We start from the raw sequence: 10,713 nt of genomic DNA on the forward strand, positions 1-10,713 counted from the left end.
TTCCAGCTCAATCATTTTATCAAACAAAAGAAGCATTTTATAACATTGTGAATAATTCACCGATTTCTGAAGTCATATTTTTTTGCAGTAAGAGTTTGCTCCATTGGCACTTAACTATATAATTAATTGGCAGATTCATCAAGAGGGCGAGGTCCTAGAGTGGCCGGATGGTTTGCAGACCATCTAAAGAGCCAAAACAACATCAAAATTAAAAGCTTGGTCCTTATTGGTGGGGTAAAAGAGTGGATGAGTTCCGGTAGTGAATATGTAACACAAACAGACGGATACAATAAATCAAAATGGATATCTTCATAAATCCGAAAAAACCCTTCTTGGCTTTTTAATTTACATATTAATAATACTTGTTTAGAACGCGCTAAAAAGAAAATAAAAAAAAAAAAAAAAAAGCCTGCTTGCATTGTTTTGCATAGCCAAAATGTGAAAAATAAAAACAAAAAAATAACGACGCCGGCAGGACTCGAACCTGCGCTCCCATAGGGAAAGAGATTTCTAATCTCTCGCCTTAACCGCTCGGCCACAGCGCCTTCACATGATAGAGTAGAATATGATATTTTATGAGGATTGTTCACGCATTTGCACACCTAAACGTTTAGGGAGTTAGGGATTTTAATATAACTATGCTTTTATATATTTGGTGAAAAGGCGCAACGATTCTTGAAACATCATCACTAATTCTGTGCATTTGACGTTTCGGAAAAAAAAAGAGTATAGTTGACGAATATTAAAACTCAAGTCAACCGACGTTTTTGTGCTATCTGAGAAATTTTTGTAAAGTTCTTAGGTATTTTTTTTACATTTGATTTATTCATTGTTTGGCTTTTTTTATTTTTTTTGGCGCAGGTCAAGCGACTAATGCTCAGAAGTATAGGACAAGAAAATGTCAAACCGTGTAACGAATACCAGTAAACTCAAGTACTTGAGATTCAATGGTGCTGGCAAGGTGAATCCAGCAAATGCGTGCGATGGATATTTGATTGCCATGTTTAGTTGCTGGGCTAGTTCTGGCATTGGGTCCGACAAATGCGCTGCCCTAGTTGACCAAGTCAAGGTATGCGCCGATTCAAAGGTAAGCAAGCGCCGAGTCTTTTTTTTTTTTTTATAAATTGTGCAAGATTTGTTAAGCTAATGGGTTTTTTTTTTAAAAAAAAAAAATATAACTAGCCACCTAGTGCAAATGCTACTGGAGCTCTTAATTACCATGCCTCTAGGATGTTCCCGAAACTTGTTGGCAAATACGAGAAGAGAAAGAAATAAGCATGAGTTTTTTTTTTTTTTTGGATGGAGTTTTATTTTTTTGTATTATATAAACAGATGCATGATTGTACATAGAACATGAATTCTTATCAATAAGATATGCAAAGAAAAAAGATTAAGTATGTCTTACTCTAAGGGTTCTATTAAAAAATCATATATATCGATAAGATCTAGTTCAGTTTCATCAGTGGTTTCGAGTTTAAATATCCCATGGAACGGTTCCGTTGAAAATCGATCGATCAAGACTACAGAATTGCAGAAGAGATCGTAATTCGGGACACTGCTTAAATGTTAGCACAAATTTTGAAAACAGATATGCAAACTGACAGTTTCGGTATAAGGATGCTGTCTTCGGAACGGATTTCTTTGACGCTTCTTGGCGAGTAAAATTTCATCAAAACAGCCGTAAGGATCATTAGTGAACGGCACGAGCGCATTCGTACGCTCGCCTTCATTCGGCACGTCACCGTCCGGATTAAGGCCATGAAAAATGAACTGTGCTTCTGGATATCTAATCGCAGCTCGGTGAAGATCTACAAACCGTTTTTTCTTGAATTCGTGAGAGACTACTGAGATTTGAACTGGATAATTACCCGTCATTTCGTAAAAACGACAAATTGAAAACAGCAAGTTCTCGAAGCTATCACGAGCAAACTCCTCAGTCGTGATTCGGGAAAGAATTGCTGTATCAGGCGGAATAATTCCTCGTGTTCGTGCTAGAGACTATAACGTATTAATATATTGGAACCTGAAAGCATAATTCGCACTTCAAGAAAAGGAACGACAAACAAAGTAACTTTGCGCCTCACTCAGAGGACCTGCACTTTTAGCAGTCTGACCTCCGGAAAAGATCAAAACCGACCGAGTGTCTGACTTAATTTTATCTAATCCGATTTCAATATGCCGAACGTACGTCGCCTGTTGACCTTTTTGGAAATCCTTTAAATTCCTGCACTCAAATTAAATTTAAAACAAAAAAAAAAAAGAATCTGGTAACCTCAACCATTCTTCTATATTCTCACCGGAATTTGCATAATTGACTGTAGCACCATCTTGAGGGCCTTTCCAAATGGCATGACCGGCCACGATCACCAAGTGACGAGCCTGGGGGGCGATCGGCTTAGGGAGCGAGTGGTCCACGTCGGCATGCGTCCAACTCGATTGAACCACATCTGAGTTTGCACGGTCATGAATTAAAAAAACAAGGAATACAACGACTGCAGCAGCGGTAGTCAAATATACCAGCCTGGTCCTTGAGGAAACCGGCGCCATTCCTTTTGCAAGCCAACGGAAAGAATGAGTTGGACAGAGCAAAGTTCATCTTTGATTGCCAGTGCCGGGTAGGTACAAGATCCTCATGCAGTGTCAGCACTCGAACGCGATATACATTAAGACGATGCTGAGATTATGCGGTTGCTGGAACTTACCGTCGCTCTTTTGCCTCTTGTTTCTTTCAGATCCTGAATACGCATACATACATACACTTGGTTTAAGTAATCGTTTTTTTAGTTGCCAAAGGAGGTGGTGCTTTTGTTTTCTTTCTTGATGTACCGTGATTGCGCGATCATGGCGCTTGCTCGCCAGCAATCTTCAAGCCTCCCCGGCAGGAAGCCGGTCAGCATGATGGTCATGAAAATTATTATGATGCAGTTTGGTTTGGCACATGCAGCAGTGAATTTACTCATTCCAAATTTTGCTTCTAATGCAACGTTTGCCTCACATAATGTGTCAATATCCTCAAACTCTACCGGCAATGCGACATCATCGGCTTTAAATTCGACAGCGTCATCCACGCCGGCGGCCATGTTTATTGACAACCTTGAAGGTTTTTCACGACCTAACCCGTTAGTGAATTTTTATTTTATTTTTTTAATATTTCTGTTTGTGTTTGCATATTTTGGATGGCGGCATTTTAAGAAAAATCGACGGACGACAAAGTCGAAACGCGCTAGTGAACGACGAATCGCAGCGTTACGGCGGGACCTTGAAATGGCTGCCGCTACTAGAACTTCACCATCGCTCAACACTGGTCATTCTGAAATGTCACAACTTCATCACCAACAACAACCCCTTCCGCCGCCACCGTATACTGCAGATATGCCGCGGCCTTTAGATGGCGCTTATTTAGGTGGCGCACGCCTCCCTATTTATGCTGACGTTATTCTTGAACAAGACGAAACCTCAGATCATGATTTTTTCCACGGTCGACCACAGTCAGACTCATCATCGTCTGTCGATAATCACAGACTGGTTTGAAAATGAAATTTAGTGTCATTTTTTTTTTGTTTTTTTTTTGTACATATACTTTTTGTCTGGGATGGGGGTTTGATTTTTTGTTTTTTTTTACCAACTACATACGGAATGAGACTATTTAATTTTTTTGGAAGGATAATGATGAAGGTGTATACTATAAACTACGAGCATGAATATTAATAATATGACTAGAATAGTAATTATTGTGTACCGTAAACCACTTCTTTCTTTCTTCAACCAAAAATCCTACACCAATAAATGACCGAGCCAATGGACACCTTGCAACTCACACTCTTCGATTGTCAACCTTGTAGCGAAAGACATATTTTCAAAAAAAAAAAACCTTTGCGTGATCACCCACTTATTTAAATATAGAAGTAAACCTGGATACGAATTCAGTCAAGAACTTCCTATGGCACAAGACATGCAGGAAGTTTTCACGTCGTGACGCACCCCAAGCAATCGACGCTGCAAGGGCAGTAACAATCAATACAACATACCATGACTTCACACCAGCAGTGATTCTTTGAAGTAACGAAGTCGGCACCGTACCAACGCGTGGAAAAAAAGCTTTTTTCAATACAACCTTCTTGTAAAGGTTTTTCTTTGATTCAGAATATGGTGGATATCGAAGCTGTGACTTTGTTAATCATGCTTTAAAAACAAAAACTCGCCGTTAACTTACATTAGTCAAAATTTCCGTCCAATAAGGTTCAGTGATTACTGCACGATGATGCGAAAATGCGTCAAACGAATCCTTTCCGTGATACCTGCCAGTACCTGATTGACCAACACCGCCGAATGGGACAAACGGAACGCCGACATGAATTAAGGCACCGTTTATCATTGCACCGCCAGACCTTGTGTGATCCAAAACACGGTTTTGAACTTCTTTGTCCTTTGAAAAAATGTAAAGTGCTAACGGAGTATCGTGATGTTCAGACACATAGTTGATGCCGTCGTTAACAGAGTCAATTAACACGATCGGCAAAACCGGACCGAACAATTCGTCCTTCATGGTACTATCATCAGGTTTGACATCCAATATTACCGTAGGCTCGATAAACAAAGTCTTCTCATCCGCAGACTGCGTTCCTCCAATAACAACTTTGCCTTTTGAATCGTTGATGATTTGAATCAAACGGTTGAAATTGCCATTGTTCACAATGTGCCCGTAATCATCGCTCGTGCTTGTAAGATCTTTGTATAAAATGTCAATAGAATTTGCAAACGCTTTCAAAAATTCGTCTTCGAGTCCACGCTTGAGAAGAATATAATCTGGCGCGACGCAAGTTTGTCCGGCGTTCGTGAACTTGGCATATGCCAGTCTCTGGGCAGCCAACTTCAAATTCGAGTTATCGAGTACAAAAGCAGGACTTTTACCACCTAATTCCAAAATCACCGGAGTCAAGGTCTTGGCCGCTGCCTCTGAGACTATCCGGCCAATCCGGCTGCTTCCGGTAAAAAAAATTATATCGAACTTTTGCTGGAGAAGCTCCGTTGTGACATTGGCCTCACCATTGACTGCTCGGTAGGCAGTACTGTCCAAACTTTCGTTAATAATTTTGGCAATAATTTGCCCACTGGCTGGTGAGATTTCAGAAAGTTTCAAGATTGCAGTATTTCCTGCCGCAATCGCGCCTACCAAAGGTGGGACAGAGAGCATTAGAGGATAATTCCAAGTGGCAATAATCAGCGCAGTCCCAAACGGTGCCTTTCGAACAGTCGGTTTCATTGAATGAAAAATCAAATCTGACGATCGAACTTCATCCTTGGCCCATGCCGTCAGATTTTTAATCGCGGTCACGATTTCGCCAATCACAAAGCCATACTCCGTAATCAGCGTTTCTGAATCAGGTTTATGAAGATCCGATTTAGTTGCTGCTGCGATTAGCTCGTAATTATCTGTCAAGCCGTAGTAAAGCTTGCGGAGCTGGTCAAGACGAAACTCAAGCGGCAAGGTCTTGTGGGAGCGAAACGTATTAGTTACGTCTGAGTAAATCTGAGAAATTTCTGAAACCGGAGTCGCAAATTCTGCAACAGATTTTGCCATGCTTGATTATGATTAATTTGAAAGTTGAACTGCAAAAAAAAGAAAATTGATTTGAATTATAATTGATCGATGTAATTGTGATACGCGCACGTTTGAAAGAATCGATTTTAAGATTCATGACGTCCACAACTTAAATTGAAACCCCCTGAGCAGCGAGAACTTTGATCGAAATTAAATGTACCAACGACAATCAAAACACAGGACAAAAAAAATAATATAAACTCCTTAAATAAAAGATATCTTAAAGGTTTTTTTTTTAAAAAAAAATAGTGCTGTATAAATTTTATCTTGTAGCGTATATTCAGGGATTTCGGAGTTGCGACCTATCTTGGCAGGTCACAAGTTAAATTTGATAATGGTTGAATGGGAAAATCAAGCGTATAACAGCTATTGCACATGAATTGTTCAATCTTTATTTAACTCTATGGGAATTCATGCAGGTATAGTTTAGCCAGCTTCAGCATATACATTTATAGTTAAAATAATTACGACAAATACCCAACGGAATGCCTAATGATTCCAATAACACAAAATATATCAAATTCACACTAGAGGTAATGTTTAGTTCATGTACTTCATTCATATGTACAGACCTTAATTGCATCAGAATCCCTCTGCTTGAACGGATCCAATTTAAAACAGGGTATCAATAAGCAAGCTAGATGTGATACACGATAGTGCCAAAGCCTGGCTGATGACAACTTACGGTAGTGTGGATCCTTGATTTCTGTGAATGGCGATAGACCATGTAAGTTTTAGAGAAAACAGAGTTTGAGATATTCGTGCATGGTCATGAAAACCAAAACAAATAAGAAAGGCCCATCGCAGTGATCAAGTTAAACTAATTAATTATGCGAAACGGTATTGTGAAACATACATACTAAAAAAACACCGAACCGCATGGCTCTCAAAATCCAAAAAAATTCTGACGTAGACATACGCCAATCTCACGGAAACTCAAATATCTTGCGTTGCTATGCATTAAGCAATTTCGAAGCAAAATGCTTCTTCATCATGAACCCTGTACCAGATTCTGCCTTCCATGGTAGTCATGGTATCCTCGGGCAATTCGAGCCTTCCCACGTGCAAGATGAAGTCAAGGGCACACTGAGTAGGCTGCTCGTGATCGCCTAATTAATAGCCGCTCGTCGTCATTGTCAACCAGATTTTCGTTCTCACTGTTGCTGTCAATGAGATCTTGCTAGTCACAGTAGTCATTTTGATTATTTTTTGATTGCGTTGATGCGTTTGCTGCTTGAGCCAACATTATTAGAGCGCAAATTTAGTGCATAAGCAGGTTTTATTCTCACAATCAGTGAAAATTTCCTGCTGCTACTGGTCAGGCACACCTTCCCATACTTCGCCATATTATTTGTTTAGCCAGATGTCGAAGAAAGGAAAACAGTTATGGTTCTCGCTAAATAGATTACTTCCTACATCAAATCATACAAACAAAAAAAAATACATATATAATAATATACGTGAAAAATTTCAAGATTAAGAGAGCCATGAAAGCGCATTTTCATTTATACCTTCAATCCAAGGAAATATTAAAACTAATATTGGCGGAGGACCTGGAAAATCGAAATCGGTAAGTTTTGATACTTTTACTTACAATATCCCTAAAGGCAAACAATAAAAAAAAATAAGAAAAGCTTCCTTGCCAGGGGTCGAACCTGGAATCTTTCGCTGTGACAAACATAAATCGTAGGCGAACGCCTTGCCATTGGGCCACAAGGAACAACTTAGGTAAAGGGTAAGCCTTTTTTTTTTTTTTGACCACACAACACTTTAAAAATTTGTCATTACTTACGTAAGCTGAGTTAACAAGTTTTTCTGTTTTACACATTGTATTACTGAGTAACTAAGCTTTGCCGGCACATTATAGATACACTAATACATGTCGTGGATTATTTGAAATCATTAGGTTAACCAAAGAAACAATGTCATATCAACCACCGTCAAATCAATATGCGCCACCGGGGTCTTCAAATTTACAATTTTATTCATCCAATTATGATGCGCCTCAACAATCTGGTGGTCGATATTCGCGAGGTGGTCACGTCGGCGCAGGTACAAGCGGAGCACATTCTGGTTCGGCAACTAACTTCAATTCGACAGCCGGATTTGGAGGTTTCGGTTCCGGAACCGTATCCGGAGGCATACAAGCAGACGGAATATCGGCTGCTGCATCTGGTGAACGATTATCTGAAGGTTGGCTTGCCGCGTTTGGAACTGGAGGTTATTCAGATGAGCTACCACTATTAGAAGGTATAAATAACATGCATTGTTGGAATCAAATTTTAGATTGATTTAACATTATAGAATTGGGAATAAATTTTGGCCACATTAAATCAAAGGTTGGTAACCCTTTTTTTATTTATCAAATATAATTGTTAATGTACTCATTGTTTCAGACCTTGACAGTATTAAATCCTCTCACAAGGGTGGACACAAACATTATGGATGATTCTGATCTTGCAGGACCTATTCTTTTTTGCTTGCTATTTGGAACTTTTTTGTTATTATCTGGCAAGATCCATTTCGGTTACGTGTATGGAGTTGCATTGCTTGGTTCAATATCACTTCATTTCATTTTTAATTTAATGGCAAATTCGGGAGTCATTGATTTTATTCGCACGGCTAGCGTGTTGGGATATTGTTTGCTACCATTAGTCGTGACCTCGGCTATTGGCGTGCTAGTATCAGTAGAGTATGTTTTCACTTTTTTTTATTATTATTTTCGACACTAACGTTTGATAAACAAGCAATTTGCTTGGATATGTATTGTCTACTCTGGCCATCGTCTGGTGCACATACTCATCATCTGCAATGTTTGTTGCCGTTCTTCAACTTTCAGATATGCGGGCGCTTGTGGCCTACCCTCTCGCTTTATTTTATTCCGTGTTTGCAGTCATGACAATATTCGCCGACAAGTGATAATAGACCTGTTTCATGCGCATATATGTTTCTTTCCCCTTCCCACTTATTTTTAAAAAATTGTATAATGAATGGAAAATAATTAAAAATAAAATCATACTAAGTAACCCAATTCTATTAAACAGAAAATTTCATTTTACTTTACACCATACGTTAATTATTCCGCTATGTCACCCCTTCGGTCTTTTCTTTTTTCTTAGATTCTTGTTGACTTTCGCCTTCAAATTTTTTTTTTTTTTTTTTTTTCAATGTCCTTCCTGATTTTCCGTGTTTGATTCATCTGCCTGCTTCCCACTTTCTTTATTATTCAATGTTTCTTCCTTTTCAGGTTCTTCTTGTTGCTTAGGAGGAATACCTCCAATAACACTGAATTGACCACCAGCTCCAGCTAGGACCATATTAACCCCTTTAGTGGCCGTGTTCTCAATCTTAGTTGGGATCTCAACATCTTCGCCCGCAGGACCCTGTCCTACTTGGTAAGTCTCTCCAAATCCCCACGACCATGCGGATCCATCAGATTGTGCAAGCGCAATGTTATGATGGGTGCCACAAGCAACAAACTTAAACTTCTCATCATCATCAACCGGGAGCTTAGTAGGAACAGGAAGGAAACGAGCATGACCGGCCTGATCTTTGACTGCAGTTTCAGGAAGTTCGTCCTTCTCAATTCCAATCTCGTGCATGTCTATTCTGCCAAACACATAGGCATCGCCAGATGACGACAAGGCGATCGAATGATGCTCACCTCCAGCGATGCTGACAATATCCCTATCCTTTAGACCGTCAACATACGTGGGTGACGTGATAACAGCTCCATCTTCGCCAGCTCCCTCAGATGGAATTCCGCATTGTCCATACTGATTCAAGCCCCATGTCAACACGTTTCCAGATATATCAATCGCAAACGAATGAAATTCACCCGATGCAATGTATTTTATGTTTTTAATACCAAACTCACGAGGATGGAGTGCCTGCATCTTTGCACGATCCAATACTCGGCGACCAAGTTGAAATTGTTGACCATTACCCCATGAATACACTCGGCCTGTGGTGGTAAGGGCAAGAACATGGTCTTGGCCAGTGGCAATTTGTGCCACTGGGAACTCGATCGGTATTTGAATCGGCGTTCGCTGAAATTCAGTGTGCTCATTGAAACCGAGAATTCCTTCATTGCATCTAAACGTACCCCATGTCCAAACTCTGCCCTCGTTGGTCAGAGCGACCGTCAAGTTATCCGACGCTGCAACTTGAACAAACACAACTTCATCCGGAATACCTTCAACCGGTGCGGGAGTACTTTCTGACGGATTCAAATCTCCATCGTCGTCATCATCATCATCCGCATCAGCATCACGAAGTAATCCTGCTTCCCCAGTTGACGTGTTTCGTCCTAATACGCCATGATCATTGCCTCCCCAAGTCCATAATTTTCCATGCTTGTCAATTGCCACCACATGTGCACCACCAACTGCAAAGTCAACAATCGAAACAGAGTCAATTGGTAGGAACGGATTTAATCGTGGGCGTTTGACCTCCTTAGTTTTTGCCTCAGGGCCTAACCCAAGCTCGGCCATAGACCCGGTACCAAAAACGTAAACATTCAATGGCTCAGACTTTAGCGAAGGAGTAGGATTAATAACCTTTGCTGTTGTCTTCTTTAACTTATATGGGGCGTATTCCGGCTTCTTAACCACCACGACATCTGTTAATGAAGATTCGACTTGTTCATCATCAGCTTGGGTCTCCTCCACCGTTTCTAGCTTCTTATCATCTGGTTCAGTGATTGTAGTGGAAATTGAATCAGTTGCCGAAACAAGTGAACCCTTATTAGATGCGACAGAGCTAGTAACAGATGTCCTTTTCCTACCGCGTCTGGCTGCTGGAGCTGGAGCTGGAGCTGCGGTGCTGATTTTTCGTCTTGTCTGGCGCTTGTTTGCAGCACTGTGTGAGTTTTCAGGCTCATCATGGAGCTGCTTGCGTTTTGGTGCCATAAATTTTTCTTCTTTCTCGTGACCTTCTATAGATAAATGAGTACACGGGCTTTGTTTGTGGAAAAGCAAGCACTATAAAATGTGAGTTCAGGAGGCGATGAGAATTCGAAACTCATACATAACGCGAGAAACTATTTTGGTTGCCGTAGCGACAGCTTTCATAAAAAAAACAACGGGTAACTACTAATTATTGCGGGTAAC

At 40.3% G+C, this 10,713-nt stretch overlaps 7 protein-coding genes and 2 non-coding genes across 9 annotated transcripts; 4 read left to right on the top strand and 5 right to left on the bottom strand.

The window, feature by feature from the left end:
• On the top strand, positions 1-315 carry V1514DRAFT_286607 (uncharacterized protein; the record flags this gene model as incomplete). Its single annotated transcript, XM_066925205.1, has 2 exons — positions 1-87; positions 134-315. Coding segments are annotated over 2 exons (269 nt in total), but the record flags the coding sequence as incomplete, so codon positions are not given.
• A 148-nt stretch (positions 316-463) lies between these two features.
• On the bottom strand, positions 464-545 carry V1514DRAFT_t113. Its single transcript has one exon. It is a non-coding gene; the product is annotated as a tRNA-Ser (tRNA).
• Positions 546-731: 186 nt separating this feature from the next.
• On the top strand, positions 732-1,440 carry V1514DRAFT_338732 (uncharacterized protein). Its single transcript, XM_066928877.1, has 2 exons — positions 732-1,087; positions 1,183-1,440. The coding sequence occupies exons 1-2, from the start codon at positions 899-901 to the stop codon at positions 1,273-1,275; spliced, it is 282 nt and encodes a 93-aa protein (XP_066780738.1). The 5' UTR covers positions 732-898; the 3' UTR covers positions 1,276-1,440.
• Positions 1,441-1,474: 34 nt separating this feature from the next.
• Positions 1,475-2,403, bottom strand: V1514DRAFT_264261 (uncharacterized protein; the record flags this gene model as incomplete). Its single annotated transcript, XM_066924785.1, has 4 exons — positions 1,475-1,555; positions 1,603-1,998; positions 2,065-2,224; positions 2,279-2,403. Coding segments are annotated over 4 exons (762 nt in total), but the record flags the coding sequence as incomplete, so codon positions are not given.
• A 294-nt stretch (positions 2,404-2,697) lies between these two features.
• On the top strand, positions 2,698-3,717 carry V1514DRAFT_338738 (uncharacterized protein). The gene has a single exon (XM_066928878.1). It carries the CDS (start codon positions 2,821-2,823, stop codon positions 3,529-3,531), a length of 711 nt encoding a protein of 236 aa, XP_066780740.1. The 5' UTR covers positions 2,698-2,820; the 3' UTR covers positions 3,532-3,717.
• On the bottom strand, positions 3,675-5,658 carry V1514DRAFT_338740 (fatty aldehyde dehydrogenase; the record flags this gene model as incomplete). The annotated part of the gene is made up of 2 exons (XM_066928879.1): positions 4,214-5,658; positions 3,675-4,162 (listed from the first exon to the last, which is right to left on the bottom strand). Coding segments are annotated over exons 1-2 (1,637 nt in total), but the record flags the coding sequence as incomplete, so codon positions are not given.
• Positions 5,659-7,236: 1,578 nt separating this feature from the next.
• On the bottom strand, positions 7,237-7,322 carry V1514DRAFT_t112. The gene has a single exon. It is a non-coding gene; the product is annotated as a tRNA-Arg (tRNA).
• A 123-nt stretch (positions 7,323-7,445) lies between these two features.
• Positions 7,446-8,649, top strand: V1514DRAFT_338743 (uncharacterized protein). The gene is made up of 4 exons (XM_066928880.1): positions 7,446-7,852; positions 7,907-7,941; positions 7,999-8,294; positions 8,350-8,649. Exons 1-4 carry the CDS (start codon positions 7,525-7,527, stop codon positions 8,519-8,521), a joined length of 831 nt encoding a protein of 276 aa, XP_066780742.1. The 5' UTR covers positions 7,446-7,524; the 3' UTR covers positions 8,522-8,649.
• Positions 8,604-10,592, bottom strand: V1514DRAFT_338746 (regulator of chromosome condensation 1/beta-lactamase-inhibitor protein II). The gene has a single exon (XM_066928881.1). The coding sequence runs from the start codon at positions 10,510-10,512 to the stop codon at positions 8,767-8,769; it is 1,746 nt and encodes a 581-aa protein (XP_066780743.1). The 5' UTR covers positions 10,513-10,592; the 3' UTR covers positions 8,604-8,766.
• Positions 10,593-10,713: the final 121 nt, after the last annotated feature.

The sequence above is a fragment of the Lipomyces japonicus genome (assembly GCF_038497905.1).
Source record: "Lipomyces japonicus strain CBS 7319 unplaced genomic scaffold V1514scaffold_82, whole genome shotgun sequence".
In the NCBI taxonomy this organism is placed as follows: domain Eukaryota; kingdom Fungi; phylum Ascomycota; class Lipomycetes; order Lipomycetales; family Lipomycetaceae; genus Lipomyces; species Lipomyces japonicus.